General features: G+C 45.7%; 2 protein-coding genes across 4 annotated transcripts; one reads left to right on the forward strand and one right to left on the reverse strand.

Moving 5' to 3' along the window:
• Positions 1-1898: 1898 nt before the first annotated feature.
• On the forward strand, positions 1899-11654 carry LOC124472431 (opsin-5-like). Its single transcript, XM_047027255.1, has 6 exons — positions 1899-2288; positions 3853-3940; positions 6568-6730; positions 7029-7156; positions 8610-8944; positions 10750-11654. Exons 2-6 carry the CDS (start codon positions 3853-3855, stop codon positions 11404-11406), a joined length of 1371 nt encoding a protein of 456 aa, XP_046883211.1. The 5' UTR covers positions 1899-2288; the 3' UTR covers positions 11407-11654.
• Positions 11655-13632: 1978 nt separating this feature from the next.
• ripk1l (receptor (TNFRSF)-interacting serine-threonine kinase 1, like) lies at positions 13633-20044 on the reverse strand. Of its 3 annotated transcripts, XM_047027250.1 has the most exons (12): positions 19762-20044; positions 19276-19464; positions 18869-19031; positions 18594-18731; positions 18179-18410; positions 17829-17978; positions 17221-17297; positions 16975-17053; positions 15840-16337; positions 15596-15727; positions 14916-15245; positions 14417-14457 (listed from the first exon to the last, which is right to left on the reverse strand). In XM_047027250.1, exons 2-11 carry the CDS (start codon positions 19431-19433, stop codon positions 14956-14958), a joined length of 1917 nt encoding a protein of 638 aa, XP_046883206.1. In that variant the 5' UTR covers positions 19434-19464; positions 19762-20044; the 3' UTR covers positions 14417-14457; positions 14916-14955. The 3 variants fall into 3 exon arrangements, with proteins under 3 accessions (XP_046883205.1, XP_046883207.1, XP_046883206.1); XM_047027249.1 differs by having other exon boundaries at positions 13633-15245; XM_047027251.1 differs by lacking the exon at positions 19762-20044 and adding an exon at positions 19617-19755 and having other exon boundaries at positions 13633-15245.
• Positions 20045-20784: the final 740 nt, after the last annotated feature.

Genomic DNA, 20784 nt, shown 5'->3' on the forward strand with positions numbered 1-20784 from the left:
CATGAATCCCACTTGCTAACGGAAATATCCTTATTTCTGATAGCTTGCACCAGAAGCAGAATGAGATGCTTTAGATTTGATAGAATGAGGGTCCTTTTAGAAACAAAATGACATGTTTTTATTCTTAACACCCCATTACCTTACGGGGGAGTGGTGCATCCGTGGACCTCTTACAAGAGGGACATGAAGTATCCCCGGGTACCTATGTCTGCCCTGGATCAGGTACACAGCAAATGAGTAGCATTTCTGGTTATTTCAAACCGCCTGCCTTTGGCTGTTTTTGTTCAGCAGATGAAGGTGCTGAGTACAACACGCTCTCACAATGAAAAAGGACTGAAAGCTGCTTGACGGATACAAACGCCATATTTCTGGAACCAAAATCTGAGTGAAACTGTCCTTAATTACAGACCTTTCTGCATTTTGGTGGTTTCTCTACTAGTTTACTTATTTTTCTGGTATCTCACCAAATAAACAATAGAAATACTTGTGGGAAAAGCATGTCCAGTACACTGAAATGATAGTTTCATTATGGCTCCTGGTCAGATAGTCTTGCAATGAACAATATTTGTTGGGCCCTGAGGGTTGTGATGGAAGCACAGGTGAGGATTTCATTTTGCCACAGGGCAAGCTTGGTATCTGGTAGCCCATAGTACCACTAAAGACATGATGTTCCAAACATTCACATTGCCCAAGGTAAGAGTGTTACTTTTATCCAGGGCATTTTCTTAAGACTTGATGATCTTTGAAGGTAAATACAAATTTTACTTTGTTGATTTTTAAGCATTCACCTTGGTCTATTAATGATTGGTTTACCTTTATTATCTATTCATTTTTGAAGACTGTACTTTTTCAGATATTCTGTCTCCAAAAGCATACTCAAGGTCACCGTGAAGGGCTACTACAAGTTAAACAGCAACAACAACAATCTTCATAGGCTAAACCTTTAAGGCCTTTGAATTTTTTTAAACATGCATGGCATGTAATACGTTCACAGAAGGTGCAATTAGTTTTGGGATAATTCATACCATCTTTCAAGGTGTGACAAATGCGGATGTTTCCACCTTCCTTCCATTTTCTGCAAATTGAAAATTAATTTTTCTGAAGGCGCTATGTGCCTTAGACTTGAATCCAACGTTTATGGTGACTTGAAAAATATGCAAAGAACATCAATGTAGTTGAAGTCAGATAGTTAGTTCGATGTCATAACATTTCATAGACATCGAATCGATCCATCCAAGTCTATCCAATAAACCTACAGAAAACGAACATAAGGCTTGGCTGAGATAAAGGAACCACTTACGTATATACTGTACATGAGAACAACTGAACAGTCACGAGGATTAAACGAAATACACATGCTTTGAACTCAATTTAAAATTTCCTTTGCATTAGTGATTTGATGAAAGCAATCTTTTGATGCATTTTAGTTTTAAATGCTTGATTTCCCATTGGCTATTTGTACTGTAGGGCATAATGAGTTGTGCATCAATATGTGCGACTTTATAATAACTGAGTTCTGTATAATAACTGTTCAATATGGATAATTCGCAGTAGGCTACAAAGCAGTAGAAGAAGAGACGATGATCAAACAGGGCTATTTAGACAATGCAGCGTTGATCTCAATGGTAAGCTAAATGTGTGTGAGCGGGCGCACAAATTTGAGAGAGAGAGCGAGTGCGAGAGCGAGAGCGAGGGCGAGGGCGAGAGCGAGGGCGAGAGCGAGGGCGAGGGCGAGAGCGAGAGCGAGGGCGAGAGCGAGCGAGAGTCGGAGAGGGAGAGCCGGAGAGGGAGAGCCGGAGAGGGAGAGCCGGAGAGGGAGAGCCGGAGAGGGAGAGCCGGAGAGGGAGAGCCGGAGAGGGAGAGCCGGAGAGAGAGAGGGAGAGAGAGAGGGAGAGAGAACGAGAGAGAGCGAGAGAGAGCGCGAGAGAGAGAGATCAGCGAACAGCATTTTCAATGGGGTGAATTTGATAGTTTAACTCAGTGCAGGCGTCTGAAGAAAGAGATGTTTGGCTGGAAATGATTGTTGAATAATTTCCAACATCATGGTGCATGTCACGTAGAAAGATACCTGACCATATGGGCGTGTAGCCGTGTACTTAAATCGGATGCGATTGACAGTTGGCCGCGTGTCTTTCTTGTTTCTTGCAACTTCTTTTTAACTCTGCAGCTGAACCACGCTAATCGATGAGTCATCATCGAAGTTTAATCAAACGCTCAGGCAACTTCCTTGGACTTTTAAAAACAACCCAGCACTAGAACATCTGGATCCAAGAAAACATACTGACAAGGTAAGTGAGGTTATTCTAAATGGTTTCAATATGTTCATTAGGCAATACCAGCCTTCACTCGATTCGATTTAATGACATTACAATACAATTCCAGTCAATCCCAGTCGAGACACCTAAAACATAACTGTCAAATGGACACGGAAATTAAAGATGAAAAAATAGAGATGAAGTAGTTTTTGATTGATAACTCAATCAAAATGATTCAATTAGATCAATTATATTTACACAATAAAGTGCCTTACTACTTTATCTTAGTTACAGATTAGTAGGTCCGGGGTTTTTAACTAAATTGCTGCAATTACTGTGGGCTATAAGAACGCTGCACTTTTAAGTCCTTGATTATCTGCACTTACTAAATGCATTTTTTTTATGTCTCTTTGGATAAATGCATCTGGTAATTAAATATATGTAAATTATTAGCTGTTCATCCCCAAATATATTGGCAGCTATAGACAGTTACATTTTGATGTTAACTTAATTCTTCCTGTCAACAAAATCAAATCAACATTTTGGGGTTTCCAAGAGCTGATCTGTGGCCCCTGCCTTCACAATCCACCAGAGGAAGAAAATGTGGTCTGAAAAAGCGCGTGAATCAGAAAGTCGCGGGCTTAGTGGCTTCTGCTACAACCTTGTGTCCGCATGTACCTTGGCTTTAATGACATGACCACATCCACCTAGAAATCTGTTGTGGAGTGAAACACATATCCTAGCCCAATTCATAGATGCGGGACCCCTATAGGATCCCATTTTACTACCAGTAATTATTCTATGAAAGTTCTCTCCTCAATCCATCCCTCACAACCAGCCCTCACAACCATCCCTCACTACCATCCCTCACTACCATCCCTCACTACCATCCCTCACTACCAGCCATCACTACCATCCCTCACTACCATCCCTCACTACCAGCCCTCACTACCATCCCTCACTACCAGCCATCACTACCATCCCTCACTACCATCCCTCACTACCAGCCATCACTACCATCCCTCACTACCATCCCTCACTACCATCCCTCACTACCATCCCTCACTACCATCCCTCAATACCAGCCCTCACTACCAGCCTTCACTACCATCCCTCACTACCATCCCTCACTACTATCCCTCACTACCAGCCATCACTACCATCCCTCACTACCATCCCTCACTACCATCCCTCACAACCAGATGCTGTTTCTCCATTCTTAGCTCATATTCCAGCAGCAAGAGAGTCAAGCATGCATTCATCTCCTACCTCCTACCATGCCCACGGGCCACTTACAAGCTCTGCCTCATTTTGATGTTGACAATACAACTTGAAATCCTTTTTGTTACGGTATTTATTGAGTTGGGGACGAATAGGATTGTAGTACATCTCTGGCTTGCTGACATGTAACACTTACACAAGGAAAATGGAGCAAGAGAGAGAGCGAGATGGAAAGAGAGAAACGAGACAAGAAAGAGAGGGAAAGAGAGAAATACTTAAAACAGGGTTTCACAAAAAGGGGTTGGACAAATCCATTGAATTCAATGTGTAAACAAGGAGTCATTTGGAACTTGTAATCATGTGTCCTTGGTTTTAGATGGGTGTGACCACTGATGACATCGCGTTCCGTTCCAACATCCCAGTTGCGGCAGATCTAACTGTGGCCGTAGTGTACGCTGTGTTTGGTAAGTGAGCTCTTCAGAGATGAATAACACACACTAACAGCCACCGCCGGGGAGATGACCATGGGATATACCCATGGGAACCCGAGGGCAGTGTTGTCGGTATAGTATGGATTTCCTGTCCCTCACCTAAGCCCTTCCTGCTTCAGCTTAACCATATCCACAAACATCATGATGCCAGACAGGACACGTTGAGAATTGCTAATGTGTGTGTGTGTGTTTGACATTTCTGTGTTTGCCTTTGGGGGAACATCGAAGCAGAACAAGCATGCTCACCGCAGGTGCGAAACACCCCTTTGTCAAATACTTTCGATAGAAACACAGGCAACCTCACACACATACACACACATTCTTAGCATGGGTACGTGTGTGTGTCTCATCTGTGTGAGAGTAGGAGACCCCTGTGGGGTTCCTGTCGATGAGTTCTGCGTCAGGGACCCAATCCTGAGCAAATCCTGACTAGATTAGCTAGCTCTCCATCAAAGCCTTTGAACTAAAGCATGTTGATATGTAATACAGGCCAGCACCACATTCTTTCTGATGAAAGAAGCCGAAAAAAACCGGCCACACTTCTTTTCCCCCAGGTGCAACAGTACGACCGTGCTGAAGTGCGGCGAGTCGTACGTGAAAAAGGATGTGTGCCGCAAGACACAGAGGGGGATAAAAAGCATTTAGCGTGGATTTGAGCAGTTCACGAGAGTCCCCAGGGTTTCCCATAGATGACAAATGAAGATTCTTCCTTCCTTGAATGCATATTCCACAAAAAATGTATTTGTTTTTGTCTACTCCTTGACAACATGCCACATTGATCCGTTCAGTACGATCTAGGTTATCTGACAGTGGAGAAGGCAAGGTCGGTTTGGCTACTGTGTGACCATTGTGCATGTGGACAGATGTTTACCTCTTAAGCCTTAAGAAACAGTTTTCTGATCTACTGTGTCGAAGGAAGCGTGGATACTGTGACATAGCCCAGCTCTCCAGATCAAAGGAAATACCATCACATGTGGATAATAGTTTACATACAGTCACTGGTCTATGTGTTCCTGACTCCCTTGCCTTTGTGCAGTTGCGTCTGCCATGAGAGGAAGTCTGCTGTGAAGTGGACCTCAGAGTTAGAGAACATTGATGCTGAATCCCTCTTACCTAACTAAGACTACAGAAAAAAGACCGGTTGTGTCAAACATGGATTGATTTGTATGGCGATAGAAAACCATAAAAGAAATGCAAACAGCCGCAGACATTTTTGAATAAATTGCTTTAATGTAAAAAAAAAACTATTTTCTTGAACAACCCATGGATCTTTATGTTAACCCCCCCCCCCCTCCGGTGGTTTATGGGTAAAGTTCCAAGTAGGTTTTGTAAACTGAGTTTTTAAAACTAGGGCTGTCAAGCGATTACAATATTTAATTTAATCACACTTGTTCCGGGAGTACAATGGTACTTAGGAATGGTTTGCTGAACCCAACGCTAGTTTCCTCAAGGTTCACAATGACTCTTGCTTAGACTGTTGCTCTTGTTGGTTAGTGGTAGCTGATTTAAACTGTTGTATTCTTTTTTAGTTAATCCTATTTTTATTGCTTTCCTACAGGTACACCTGCACTTAGAGATTAATGTTGTGTAATTTTTAACTTGTTTAACTACATGCTCTTATGGTTTCTTCCCTTTAGCACTATTTTTTGGTTGTTCACAATATGTACTTCTTGTTTTTGACTACCCGCAATGCTGTGGGGCTATCTTGTTGTTATTATCAGTGACCTATGCACTTTGTGAAGCTCTCTCTTGGAAGTCGCTTTGGATAAAAGCGTCTGCTAAATGAATAAATGTAAATGTAATCGCGATTAATCGCATTAATTCATATGATTAATCGCGATTAATTGCAAAAAATCGCAACATTATTCAATCTATTTAATCTGTTAAAAGGTTACCCCAATAAATGTTTTTTTTTGTTGAAATAACATTAAAAGGGTGTACTTAACTTCAAATAACCATAACTGAACAATAATGTCCATATAACAAGTTCAGATGGATGTTTTATTCGCTAACCATACTGCTGTCTAATAAACATCCACAAAATTTGACTTGTTCCGGAATATAAAATACATTTAAGACATTTGGCTCATAGCCTACTACAATATCCTGCTCCATAATATACAAATCAAACATACTTCAGATGCTTAAGCAAACACAGATTGACCTTAACATTGAACAAAACCATTTCTATTTTGTTGAACCCAGTCAGCTGCTCGCTTCTTTTGCAAGTGTTGTCTGCCATATATATTACCAGAGCGAACACTGCTGCTACAGCTAACGCCATCTAAAAGCCCTCTCTCCATCATTTAGCTACCGTCGGCAGTCAAAGTCATGTGACGACAGGTGATTCCCAGGGTCAAAAAGACTCCTGCGTTAACGGCACTATTTTTTTGTTGTCGCGTAAAGTGAGATTGCGACGCGTTAACTTTGACAGCCCTAATTAAAACCAGCCAAAAAGATCCCCCATGAGACCCTGTGTTAGCAGGGCCTGTGCATGAGAGACCCTGTGTTAGCAGGGCCTGTGCATGAGAACCTGTGTCAGCAGGGCTTGTGCATGTCCAGGACATGCTGATGGCTAGGCCCTGTCTGTCTCCTTGCAGGAGTCTGTTCTCTGCTCGGCAACAGCATGCTGCTCTACGTCTCCTACAAGAAGAAACACCTGCTGAAGCCTGCAGAGTTTTTCATCGTTAACCTGGCCGTCAGCGACATGGGCCTTACGCTGTCCCTCTACCCCATGGCTATCACCTCCAGCATCTACCACAGGTACCTCACGCGATTGGTCCTTAATCTCTGTAGATAAGGGGCACCTGAGATTGTTGGCCTGGCGAAGGCTTTAATATAAAACGTTGTCATTGCTTCGCCGTCATCAGCAGAGGTGGGGGCATGGACCAGACTTCAACTCCCTCCTTATCGCGGTTTTAATTAACTAGATGATTGGTTGTATGTCAGAGATGCGTTGGCAGCAGCTCCATGTGTCTGACTTCCTCTTACAGACTTACTTCCTGTCTTCTTTTTTTTGCCTCATTTTTTCTCTCTCTCTCTCTCTCCCGCCTCCTCTCAGATGGCTGTTTGGGAAGACAGTGTGTTTGATCTACGCTTTCTGCGGTGTGCTGTTTGGCCTCTGTAGTCTGACCACTCTCACGTTGCTGAGCATGGTGTGCTTTGTGAAAGTCTGCTGTCCCCACTACGGTAAGTCTTCAAAGAGCCGCAGCCCAGCCGTGTCTGCGGAAATGACACAGGATTCTAAAGGAGACCCTCTTAAGTGGTCGATTGTTGATTTATTGATGGAGGGAAATCAAAAGGCCAAGAAAATCCCCCTGTGACTTAACCAACATCAGATGCGCTTTGAGGGCTGACAAGCTTACTTGTCTCTGCTCTATTAGGGCCACTTGTGATGTTGGTTTTAGCGGTGCAGTCAAATGTTATATTCAGCAGCGATCTCTCAAAAAATGGACATCCGCCTGTAGCACAGCAGTGTTTCCCACACATAGACTAATTTGTGGCGGTGCGCCACAGAATCAACACCGGCCGCCACACATTGCGTTTCGTAAAATATTTGTTTTTATCGCTATTTAGGTTAAAACACGCAGCGTATTCGTTCAGCTGCATTTCCTTTCCCCTGCTCTCCCTCCGTCTCTCTGTCACTCATGCGTCTTTCTCACATATGCACAGTCACAACGTCAGCACACGTTAGCAACAACAACGCATACATATGCCGTTCTAGTAAGACCGACAGCTATATCAGCGAGCCTTCAGCATTAGTGCCGTAGCTAAAAGTCGAGAAAAGTTGAGGCTACTTTTCGCGAGGTACCTTACTCAGATTTACATTTAGTCATTTAGCAGACGCTCTTATCCAGAGCTAATTACAGTACTCGAAGTTTCCCCTTCGTTCTTTTGGTGAGAAGTCTCAAGAGCTAGCTTACCCGGCGTCATGGAGCCAACCAGTTAAATAGTTGTTTAGCACTAGGGTTGCTACATGCATAATGCAGAAATAATATGTTAGTTGTTGTTAATTTTGTGAAGGTGTGAATCATTTTGGATTAATATTTAATGTAACAAATTACTAACAAATTAACTGTAAAGAATTATTAACGAAGGAATTATTACGACCCCCCCCCCCCCCCCCCCCCCCCCCGTCTGACAACCCCCACCCCTCCCCGCCACAATTAGGTTTCTAATCTGTGGGAAACACTGCACAGAATAGGTAGGCATACAGTGTGATCGTAGTATACACAATACATACATTTTCAGCGAAAACCTTTACCAGCAAACACATATCTCCCAGCGATTGTCACGTTTCTCTCGAGGAAGGAGTAATTCCAAGGCATTTCTTCTTTCAGAGGTGCTCGAATGAAATTCCCTAATGTTTATGTTTATTTGTTATTTGAGAAGGCACAATACACATGAATTAATGAGCACTTGGGTCCACCATGTACATGTGCCAGATACAGCCATACAGGCTAATTAGCATCTGCAGTCCCTAGCAGGTTCATAAATAAATTAAAATTCATTAATAAATCTCATCTGCAGACCTCTCAAAAGCAATGGCACGCGTGTCACACATATTTGATGTGTTCACAACAATGTATCCATCACAAACGACTCCTTAAACCTGAGATGGAATCATTTGGGATCTGTCAAGGTAACCGGTTTAACCCAGTTCACGGCCGCCTGCTGGTAGCCTGTGCCTGGGTCTATGCCCTGTTCTTCGCCTGCTCCCCTCTGGCCCGCTGGGGCGCGTACGGACCCGAGCCCTACGGGACCGCCTGCTGCATCGACTGGCATGTGTCCAACCGGCAGTCCATGGCTCGCTCCTACACCCTGGCGCTCTTTGTGTTCTGCTATATTCTGCCCTGCTGCGTCATTGTGGCGTCCTACACTGGCATCCTGGTCACGGTGCGGGCATCCCAGAAGGCCTTAGAGCAGCATGTATCCAGGCGAACGCACGTGAGCAACCTCCAGACCATCATCGTGAAGGTAAGACGGTACGGGTCAGGCCAAGCGAGAATGTCACTCCTTCTCATGTTTTTAGGCACGTGGCAAATGCAATCTGAAGCACATCACGTGTATACTCATTGAGGAGGGAAGGGAGGAGGGAAAGATGAAAGAATAGGGGGTTAGGGACTGTGGAGAACCACCACTTAACTTGAAGCATAAAACTGACAGATGAGATATAGATTTGAGAATAGATTTAAACACTCTGACCATGTTGTTCCCAATGACAAAGCAGGAAGTCAGTTCCAAAAACAGGACGTTTGCTCCAGAGGAGAGGACAGCATGAGAGAAAGCCCTGTGCCCTGCCATTTTCTGTTTGAATTTAGGAGCTACAACATGTCTGGAGTCCTGAGATCGATTGCAATGACCTTGTGGGCTTATAGCATGTGAGGAAAACAGAGCAAACTTCTGTATCCGGTCTCTTACACTCCCGTTTTCTCTTTCCCCCACCCACTCTTTCATACAGTGTAATGAAGTACACTACAAGACAATACAAGTATTGTATTGTTGTTCTGAATTCAAATCCCTGTTTCAAAATGCCTCAATAAGTGCTACTGGGCCAGCTTTAATCATGACAAAGTATGTTACTTGTTGCCATGTCATTAGTAAATCTACCACTCTCTCTTTTGTTATTTCACTCTCGTTTGCCTGTCCTTCCTTTTGGTCTTCATAATGGTGTTATGAAGACCCCTCCCCACCCCCCACACACACACACACACACACACCACCACAACCACCATACCCACACACACACACCTCAGTCTAATTGCATTTCTCTGAATTCAAAACCCAGTTTCCAAACCTCTCATTGACAGCCACTGGGATTACAACAATGACAGCTATGTCAGTAGAATCAATCCACATCTCTCCCTGTGTCGTTCCTCTCTTTCTGTCTCCTGGCCCATCCAGTATGCTCATCCTCATCACCATGTGTGCTCGTAAACATCTGCTCTCCTGGGCCAACCCCCCCGACCAGCCACGCCTCCCATCAAACAGGAGCCCACCTCCCCCTGGGCCGTGACAACTGTGATTATTATTGGCACTCATCCAGAACCGTTCTAACTCCATCCCCACTGCATAAATCCCGAGGAGGAGTCCAGGGGTCAGAATAAATGCATTTCTCTGAAAACAAAGTGAGTGAATGAAGAGGGTGCTCGAGGGGAATCTAATGGTTATCCAAATGAGAAGGGGAGGCCGGAATAGCAAAGTCTCCCTTAGAGACAGGAGATCTCGGCAGAGCTTTCACACTCTCTCTCTCTCTCTCTCTTTCTCTCTCTCTCTCTCTCTCTCTCTCTCTCTCTCTCTCTCTCTCTCTCTCTCTCTCTCTCTCTCTCTCGCTCTCTCTCTGCGAGATTGGCAATGACCTCAATAGATCTCCTCCCAGTGATGGAGCTTCTCATTAGCAGGAATTGGCTCTCGTCTCCAGAATACATTGTGATAGATGAGGAGCCAGGAGCCAGGGCTGCTTGGCGGTTATTGTCCCCTTCTACATGGCTTTCAGGACCCCCCCCCCCCCCCCCCCCCCCGCCCTTCCCCAACCAATCCATTTGAAGATGCTTTGCCTGCAACGTACCTTTTTCTCGCTGTTGGCCTCACCTCACTCGATACTAAAAGTACTTCAACGTTCTCTTTCAATCATTTCAAAAAGCCTGTTATGGTTGGCCTTTTTTTAGCGAAGTTGAGCAGTTGACAGCAGTTAGACCATTGAGGTAGATCTGGTTGTCAGTGATTACTGATGGGTACTGTAACAACATTTCTTCCCTCTCCTCCTGGTAACCCTCCCCCAGCTCAGCGTGGCCGTGTGCATCGGCTTCTTTGCCGCGTGGAGCCCCTACGCCGTCGTGTCCATGTGGGCGGCGTTTGGCCACATCGAGAACATCCCGCCCCTGGCGTTCGCCATCCCCGCCATGTTTGCCAAGTCCTCCACCATCTACAACCCCATCGTCTACCTCTTGCTCAGACCCAACTTCCGCCGGGTGATGTGCCGGGACCTGGGGAGTCTCCGGCGGGCGTGCATGCGGCGCTGCTTCTGCTCCCAGGGCCCTGAGAGGGTGTGCCCCTCCAAGCCCGTGGTGCGTCTCAGCCTCCGGACACTGGGCCTTCGCTCGGGCCAGTCTTGCTCCACCGACTACGCCCACGCTGCCCTGGCTGGCTCGAAAGGCTGCGTGCCCTGCAACAAGTGTGCCGACGCTTTCGAGTGCTTCAGGCACTACCCCAGGGTGTGCTGCGGTGCCAGCCCGCTGGGGAACGTCCTCCCCCCCCAGGACCAGACGGCCCTGGACAGCCCCCGGCCTCCGAGGCAGGCTGGGCAGAAACCACTGCAGCGAGACTGTCAGAAGAAGTCGCTGTGCGCCACTATGCGTGGCAAAAGGACTTCTGAGATCGACAAGCTCCAGATCAGTTTGGAGATGGTGCCAGGACAAGCCAAGATAGCTTGGCCTTAGTAATGCTATACATTCGCTTTTTTAGTTCTATTTTTGACATCACTGAAAGCATTTTTTAAAATATTTTTTATGGTGTAATATTTATTCTATTCATTCCAGATATGTATTTATTTATAATGTATATAACCAGTGACTCATTACTGGAAATGACTTAGTAAAACCTGAGCTTCACCTCAGGGAATCCCAGGGTCTTGAGCCAGTGGGGAACCATACAGACACAAACACACAGACGTTAGGTGCGTTCGACTTCATGCAGCGCCGGCGTCGCCTGCAGCCGCCTGCAGCCGCCTGCAGCCGCCTGCAGCCCGGCTGACTTGAAGCAGCCAATGGCATTCTCAGCTTCGCCGGTGCTGCATGAAGTCGAACACACCTATTCTCAGCCTTCTTTTGACAGGGTGGGGAGTCAGGCTGTGACACATAACTCCTCGTCAGGTCACATGGGACAACTCTGGGCCAATCGCTATAGCAATATCAATTGTTGAAGATGACAGTTGAACAGCAACTCCCTTGAAGCACTGTAATCCCAATTCAATTATTGTTTACATTTGGTGAAAAGGTACAAGCTAGTATAGACAGTATATAGACACTAAATAGTATATACTATAAACGGGATGGTTTAATGCTACAGGATAGAAATACATGGTTGTGCACATTTGTAAGGAATACCAGACGGGGTTGGGTCCAAGCGCAGAGCACAGATTTAATTAGAATGGTTGGACAGGCAACGATCGGTACACGGGTAGACAGGGCAATACAGGTGATCCAAAATGAAAAATAGGAAAACTATCCAAGGTCAGGAACAGAACACAGATTTGAACAAGGCTCAGACTGAACTAGAAACGAGAACAAGACTTTGCACCGGACAATACACCAACAGACACTTAAATACTAAAACCCTCAGTGAGACACAGGTGCAGCCGATGGTCCTAATATTCTGGGGATGCCGAGCGCAGCAGCTAATTACCAGCTGCAGAAAGCTCTGGCGTTACAACATTGTGGAATAATGAGTTGGTTCAAGATCAAGACGTCGGAGTAAAAACAAAGACAGAATTACTACCAAAGTACTTGTCCAAAAAAGTTAGATACTGAATGTTTTTTCCAATTTTCTCCAGAGCTATGGAACACAACATAAGTAGACTGTATAAATGGGCAACACAGAGATATCGGGGTAAATATCAAATTCAAACTGTAGCAGCTGTACTGTAGATAGTTGAGATCTAAGAGGTGGAAGAAATTGATTTGTGTTGTCTGGTATTATTCATTTGTGAACTGTTCTGTGTATGAAACACTGTAAAATATGCATGGAAAATCATTGGCATGGGTTGTTCCTTGTCACTTTAAACACATCTTGTCTGTCAGGCCGGTCTCTGAAAGCCATTGAGTCATTCTGTCTCCATAGATAATCTTAATTGACTCTGTAGTTTTGCTGCCGTACTGGATATTTGTATTGAAAACTGTTGTTTCAATAATTCATGTAATTACAAGCTTTCTGTTTGGGTACTTAATGATGTGAAATGGATTGTTTGTGTTAGTGAAGCAAACAAACCTTCCTAATCACACTGAATATATTGAGCAATCAGGCACTGACATGAACACGTTCTTAAAATCTGATAGGAAATGCTAATTGTTGGAATGAAACACTTTCATCCACATCGGCATTCCCTATCTGATCATAAATTATTCCCACCACGCTGTGATTCATTTTCTCGTGTTTTGAAACAGGATTAATAAAGCCACCACTAGGTTCTGATACCAATTTTTAAGATGATGCTAACGCTGACATGAAACAGGAATCGGTGTCTTTAAAAATGTATGCCTGGAATCTCTCTGATATTTTCCTGAATCTTTACAACATGCAATTAAAATAAAAATATTCAACGCCCGTTATAGATTGAGATATGAAGAACAGTGTAAGTGTTTTGGGGTAGAGCCCGTAGAGATGTTGCTGATGCAGGGACTTGTATCAAAGATTCAAAGCAACTCAGGGATGTTTCCTCTCTACGCTCACGTTTAAAGGGGACATGGAGAAGAAGACTGAAATCCTAAAGAAAAAGAATACCCCGCCCCAATTAAAAAATGCAGTTCTTTTCAGTTCTAACCGATTCACTCGACATTTCAAAACAGTTCAAGCACAATTGTCTGTTCTGTTATTCCGACGACTAAAGTGTTACTAGTTGGCGACATAAAAGTCATAGAAAATGTATAACTAAAGCAACACACAGCAACTTATTTATCTGACAACTTTAATAAAAAATGCCTGTAGTCAAAAGCTTCTGAGCCCTTCTCTCATTTTACATACTGCACACACACACACACGCGCGCACACACACACACACAAAGAACATGCAAATAAACATCCAATCATGTCAAATTCATAACATTGTTATAGTATGCATAGGAAGCCAATGAGATAACGGTGCATGTGTCTAAGTGCTAGGATTCATCACTTCCACACTGTGACAATTAATTATGTTTGGCCTCGAGACAGTGGTTTCAATGATAGAGGCCCATTAATAGGATACTTTATCTGTCAAACAGGCAATTGCTTCTAAATTCTTACACATTTGTGTTTCTTTTGTTCTATACACTGGAACAAATATCATGCATGGAAGAAACTATTTCAATTTTGAAGCTACAGGGAAAACTATCTGGAGCTCTTTGATGAAACTAAGTCCAATAGAAAACTTCTGATAATAGAATGAAAATGACAGCAAAAAAACATAGACATTTGCTGCCCCCCAAAGGAGAAATAAGGACACAGCAACAATATATTGTTCACCTTTTTTTGTTGACTTATTACACTAAGCCGGATATACCGCATTTTGTGCCAATTCTATGAAACACCATTGATGCCACCTGTAACATTTACATTTAGTCATTTGGCAGACGCTCTTATCCAGAGCGACTTACAGTAAGTACAGGGACATTCCCCGAGGCAAGTAGGGTGAAGTGCCTTGCCCAAGGACACAACATCATGTGGCGCGGCGGGGAATCGATCCGGCAACCTTCTGATTACTAGCCCGACTCCCTCACCGCTCAGCCATCTGCTCCCTAAGAGAGGATAACGTGGAAATTGTAGAATCCACTTTCCCTCCACAAGGTCAAACAACATCAACAAGATTTGGAATTCTCAAAAGACAATCAAACATTGTCATTGTTTGCACAATAAGCATAACTCCAGTCTGTTCCATGTATAACATAGTCTCTGGGCGATTTCCTGTCCAAAGACAACATAGAAGCACAGGACGAATACCTATCAGTGAGGGAAATTATTATTTTTGATAAAGCCCTGTTTTCAGCACCTTTCCCGGTTAGGCTCACTGTAATGTAAAATGGTCAGACATGGAAAAAGTAAGATAATAAAGTTTTGATAATTTCATTAACCTGCTGGAGCCACATACATACGGTATACTATATTTTTCCCAACATTGTCGAAGAGCAAAACACGACAACGAGAAGGCAGTCAAAAGATCACAGAGGGAGTTCTCAGACCCCGGCTAGCCCCTTACCTGGGCTATCCGCTGGCCTGGACCAGCCTCCCTCTCCTATCTAGGGCTCGCTGGTGCACACGTCCACCAGCCTCTGCAGCAGATCCACCTTGACGATGTTGTCCAGGGCCTTGCAGAGGCGTCCCAGCGTGCAGCCCACGCTGCCCTCCTTCATCGACCAGCGGACCAGCATCTGGTGCACCTTCTCCGACAGGCCGTCGCGGTCGTAGTCGTGGTCAATTTCCTCCAGCTCCACGTCGCTCAGGCCCAGGCGCCGGGCGCACTGCTTCCACTTGGCCCCGATGTGGTCTCTCAGCAGGTCCAGGTGCTTCTCCGTCACTGCGTGGTCCTCTGGGGGGGGGGGGGGGGGGGGGGGGGGGGGGGGGACGGATCGAGCCGTCAGTCACCCTAGTTCCACACGGACTACTGTGCAGACCCTGCGGGGGCCCACGCGCCATCTACTTTTCACTGAAGACAGGGCTGAGATGATGGTGCATTTTCGACGGCATGTCAAAGACGGGGGCCAAACGTTTGACTGTTGACTATTTTTGTGCTCTGAACAAGGCTGTGGGGAAACAGTACTCTGACCCATGGGATTATTCATCCTCTATATAAGCGGCCATCAGATATGACTAGTTATGATCATCCGGTCCAAAGTTCCTTTATGGAACTATTTGGAGGAAGTGTGGCAGCAGACTTACCGTACTTCTGAATGGCTTCTTTGAGAAACAAGGTGGTACTGCCGTTGGACTGTAAGCTTGCAGGACTGTGGGTCTTTAGACTGTTGTTGTTGCCAATCTGGATACAACTGGCGTTGTTGATGTACATGCTTCCTAAAACACACACACATGTGCACAACACAGTCTTAGTCATGGAGATGGCCTTCCTATTGGCTGATGAGCCTGTGGAGTGTCATCGTGGTCACGGCCCTTCCTTCATCCATACCTGTATCGAGTAAGGGTGCACTCTTGCCGGAGTTCTGGTTCTCAAGGGGCCAGGAATGCTGTGAGTTGTACTGGCAGGGGTTGCTGAAGGGCTCTGGGGTGGGATTGGACAGTAGACTGCTGTAGAGTCTGGAGGAAGGAAAGACAGGGTGAGGGGATGGCTCCTCCTGGCTGTTGGGCTGGACAGGCTCGGCTTTGCCCCACGAATGGACAGTGGAGCCTGGACAATGCCAGCCCCGATCTGGGTGCTCCTGGGACATCAGCCTCTGAGGGGGCGTGGCTGGGGCGTAGCCGGCGGGAGACAGCGGGCTGGAGTCCGGCTGGTCTGTTCCCCAGTTGGCCCTCTTCTGGGGCCATTCTCCCACCTGGCCAGGGCTGAAGGGAGGGCTGGTGAGGCTGGGGGTCCTGGCGTCGGTCTGGAGGGAGAACTCTTTGAGGTCCTCGATGCTGGCCTCCACTGGGGACCTGACGTCTGAGCTCATCAAGCGGCCCGGCAGGTCTACATGAACACAACACATGGGAGGTGATCAACACGTACTGGGCGGCACAGCATGCTGCTCCACTCAACCCCCTGAAGTCAGCTGAAGAGGTGAGTAGGAAATAAGAACGTTCAATTTGAACAACCTTACACGAATGAGTCATTGAATATTTTAACCTGATATTTACTTGCAAGTAACACCAATCCGGATATGTATTTTTAGGTGTGTGTGTGTGGGGGGGGGGGGGGGGGGGGGTAAGGATTGTAAAACACAAATTGAAACAAAGTTATATTGTTCATTGGGCTACTACACGTATAATATACTGTAAACTAAATTATATTGAAAAATACAGAAAAGAAACTTGCCTTAATTTGGAATTTGAGTGCAAAATGACGCGGACTTTTAGTCTGTATCCCTTTAAAGTCCGCCACAATAGATCAATACAGTTTCGAAATGAAGAGAGTTTGTTCTATATACAGTATATTGGCCTTCCAAAAAGAAAACGATTACACCAGCATTACACTCCACATGGGATTGATGCAGTGGGTGTTTTAGGTTAATATGGTCAGATATTGATATGGCCACTGATATACCATGCCATCCTAGTGAGAAGGAGGGTGTTGGTGTAGAGGGAACAGAGCTGCCTACTGCCCTCACCTGCTGCCGTCACACTGTCTGGAGGCAACGAGAAGGACTTCATCATCTCAAGGAGATCCTCAGGCCCTTCGTACGACTCCTACATGGAAGTCACATGACAGTCGAAATGTAGCCTGAATACATGTTGTCCGCATGAAATAACTGCATTATCTACACTCTTGGATTGCAAACACATTGTGACTGTCGGAGGTGCTGCTGGGTTCTATTTTTGACTTGTTTCCGATACTGAAATCAGATGAAACTTGCCCTTAGAGCCAAAGAATCTATTTCTACATCAGGCTCCAGCTTCTCTCGGTAGACTGGTAGGAAGGATGTGTATCCCTCTGGGAAGAAGGATAGTCCAAGTGAGAGAGAGAGAGAGAGAGAGAGAGAGAGAGAGAGAGAGAGAGAGAGAGAGAGAGAGAGAGAGAGAGAGAGAGTATGAGAGAGAGAGGGAGAGGGAGAGGGAGAGAGAGAGGGAGAGGGAGAGAGAGACAGTATGAGAGAGAGAGGGAGAGAGAGAGAGAGAGAGAGAGAGAGAGAGACAGTGAGAGAGAGAGAGGGAGAGAGAGGGAGAGACAGTGAGAGAGAGAGAGGGAGAGAGAGGGAGAGAGAGGGAGAGACAGTGAGAGAGAGAGAGACAGTGAGAGAGAGAGAGAGAGAGAGGAAAAGAAAGATAACAAGAAAGTGTATGTGAGCGAGAAACAGAGTAATGAAATTAGGCCAGTCATCTGACTTACAGCAACAATCACCCGGCCGGAACAGACACTTCACAACACAACATGCCTCAGCCGCCTTGAAAATCATGTTCCCTTCACAGTATGGTTGGCAAGCCGTTGAAACAAACACACACACACTCGCACATGCATGCATACCTTTAAACGTCGGCCTGTCCCGTGGATCCTGACTCCAGCCTCTCCTCATCAGATCTGTCATCTCGGGGAGGGTGTCGGGTGGAATGAAACCCTCGTCGGGGCGGTCACCCCGCCGGACGCACTGGCAGATCTGGTCCTCACTCCTGGCATCTATGAACATCGGCATTGACCCGGCACCCCCGTCAGAGAACAGCTATCGAGCCCGCGAAACCAAACGAGGCCAAGATAGACCCAAGTGGTTTTTTCCTTACCGAGAGGGAATACATGGAGGAGAAATGTCGCCAAAACAAACCCGCCTCCTCCCCCCCCCCCTCCCCCCCTCACTCGAGTGAGTTCCCTGCGTCACTCACTCTCGTAGGGCTCCTGGCGGGTGAGGATGACCCAGATGACGATGCTGAAGCTGTACACGTCCGACCTCTCGGTGGACGGCGTGTGCACGCTCTCCAGGTGCTCGGGGGCCATGTAGCACAGGGTGCCGGCGGCCCTGACTCCAGCTGAGGGCTTGGTGCGGCTCTGCCGGCGAGACTCCTCCTTGGTCAACCTGCTCCAAGTCTGGCAAGTGGCCAAGCCCAGGTCTGCAATCTGGCAACACACATGTATGTGGATGTACTGTATGTCGTGTGTACAATCCGTCACAGGCACCCGAACCCACTCTCGTGTCAGTGCAAATGGAATGGAAGTTGGGACTGTTTTAACCGGGCACTTGGACGGTTGTCAAAGCGACGGTGATACATATGTAATAGTAAAACATCTGGTTTATTGTACCTTAATGTGAAAGTCTCTGTCCACCAATATGTTCTCAGGTTTCAAATCCTTGTGTATGACGTGGTTCCTTGACAAATACTCCATGCCCTCCAGGATCTCCAGAATGATGCGGCCCTTAATGGACATGGGAACTTGAACCTGGAAGGCGGGACAGGAGAGACAGAAGTCAAAAGAAATATGTGAGCTGGTCTCGGTTGGAGTAGTGAAGTGTCTCGTCCGGTCATGCCAACCACTGCAGCCCCACGCGGTTCAATCGGTGCATCTGAGGGTCTCACCTGGTCCAACATGGCCTGCAAGTTCCCCTTGGGGATGAGCTCCAGCACCAGGGAGTAATCCCCATCATCCAGGATCACTCCGAGCAGCTTGACCACACGCTCGTGGTTCAGTTTGGTCATCAGGCTTCCCTCTTCCAGCAAACACTTCTTACTGAATTTTGCTCTAGGTGAAGCAACCAGACATTGTGGAATGGATTTTTATTTTGATCGACAAGCACAGGGATGCACAAACTGCCACTGCATGAGCCTACCGAATGGGTCATGTGAGTAACAAAAAACATGGATCTGTTCAGGTATTCAATAGTCTTTGGTGTGTATACTGAGAAACTGTTGGCTTTATGACGTGTTGCATTAGCCTGAAAGTGCAGTTAAGCAGTATCTTATAGTGGAAAGCCCCTAGGACTTACTCATTGCGCGGTGGTCCTGTGTACACCGTCTTCAGTACCACCTGGCCCAAAGTTTTGTGATAGCATAGGTGAACTTGTCCGAAGCCGCCGTAGTCCAGGTGCTCTTTTTTAATAAGGTCGGAGGATTGCATACGAATGGAATCCAAGGAAGTAGCCATACCCAACACAGTATAGGTGTAATAGAAATATCTGAAAATGTATTTGCACATACAAAGTGGAATTAAAGTAAACACTACGTTACTACATGAAACAACTTTGTTATGTTAAACTATCCATCGCAAAGCAGAACTGAATCGGAAAGTGAAATTCGGATCGGAAAGCAAAAAACTAAAACAACTGACCACAAGCTGCACTCTGAAAATGTGTAGGCTACGTCCTTAATTGTTTTAAAATACAACATGTTTTTATGACCACAGTGAAATAACTGAAAATGAAAATGAATAACTGAACAACTGAATACGTTGAATATAAAACCTGAACGTTTACATTTGCCTTGCTGAGTTATTTCCGGGATAGTCGCTGCAGTGAATTTTTTTAAAGCGAGCCAGGATAACTCGAAGTATATATAGCCAGGATAACTAAGAAGTTTTAAGTACTACTAGTCAATTGCAGAGTAGTAGACTCAATCGATGAAGACCAAGCGAGCCAGGATAACGCGAAGTTTGAAGTATTCCTAGTCAATTGCAGAGCAGTAGTAGCCTACACTCAATCCGTCACTCGATGAAGACCAGACGAAAGGCATGACTGCTGCTTAGCGGCTGCTTAGGGCCCCCGTGGCCACCAGAGGGTCCGCAAGAGCACATGAAATGACAGCTTCATGTAAAAATTATATATATTATGTTAATGGACCAGTAACATAATCTATATAATTTTTACATTATAATTATAGAAATTCGGAGGGGCCCCAAAATCTATTCTGCTTAAGGCCCCATAACGGCTTGGGCCGGCCCTGATGGCAGTGTATCGTCAGATGTAGGCTTACATTGACGGTTTCGATGCGTGTGTGTGTGTGTCTGTGCGCGTGTCAGTGCGTGAGCGCTCGCGGGCACGCACGAGAGAGGTTGCTTCTTATGTGTTTGTAAATTGTATTTGGTGTGTTCAGAGTACTGCAGTGAAACTGAACAGAATATAAGAGGGAACGTTACTCATAAATACAGACCTACAATAGTCTATGTGTAATGTTTTTCCAGACGTGAGGTGGGGATAAAAACGTTCACTTACTGGCATTAAGACTAATCATACGAAAGCGACAGTGAAAAAAGAAAGAAAAGCACTATTGAGAATATGATCCATTGATAAAAAAGCTTCTGTGAAAGCATGTCGGGAAACCACCTGAATTGTAACGCATGTGAGTGTGGGTGGCATGCAGCGTAGGCCTATCTGAGGTATCTAAGCGATCCAACCCTGTGTCCCACACGGAAACCACATCAAAGTATTTAACATCATTATTCGCCGTTTCTCTATGTTGTAGGCCACATCTCCAAATGATTCATGATCATTACGGTAAGA

This window comes from Hypomesus transpacificus, chromosome 10 (assembly GCF_021917145.1).
Source record: "Hypomesus transpacificus isolate Combined female chromosome 10, fHypTra1, whole genome shotgun sequence".
NCBI lineage: Eukaryota > Metazoa > Chordata > Actinopteri > Osmeriformes > Osmeridae > Hypomesus > Hypomesus transpacificus.

What these genes read in the sequence shown, in the direction of transcription:
- LOC124472431 (XM_047027255.1), top strand. Translation starts at nt 3,853, where the DNA reads ATGGGTGTGACCACTGATGACATCGCGTTCCGTTCCAACATCCCAGTT. An exon ending in CGTAGTGTACGCTGTGTTTG is followed by an intron (nt 3,941 to 6,567) that starts GTAAGTGAGCTC and finishes GTCTCCTTGCAG; the next exon opens with GAGTCTGTTCTCTGCTCGGC. An exon ending in TCCAGACCATCATCGTGAAG is followed by an intron (nt 8,945 to 10,749) that starts GTAAGACGGTAC and finishes ACCCTCCCCCAG; the next exon opens with CTCAGCGTGGCCGTGTGCAT.
- ripk1l (XM_047027249.1), bottom strand. Translation starts at nt 19,433, where the DNA reads ATGGCTACTTCCTTGGATTCCATTCGTATGCAATCCTCCGACCTTATT. An exon ending in ACAGGACCACCGCGCAATGA is followed by an intron (nt 19,032 to 19,275) that starts GTAAGTCCTAGG and finishes TGCTTCACCTAG; the next exon opens with AGCAAAATTCAGTAAGAAGT. An exon ending in TGCACCCTTACTCGATACAG is followed by an intron (nt 15,728 to 15,839) that starts GTATGGATGAAG and finishes TGTGTGTTTTAG; the next exon opens with GAAGCATGTACATCAACAAC.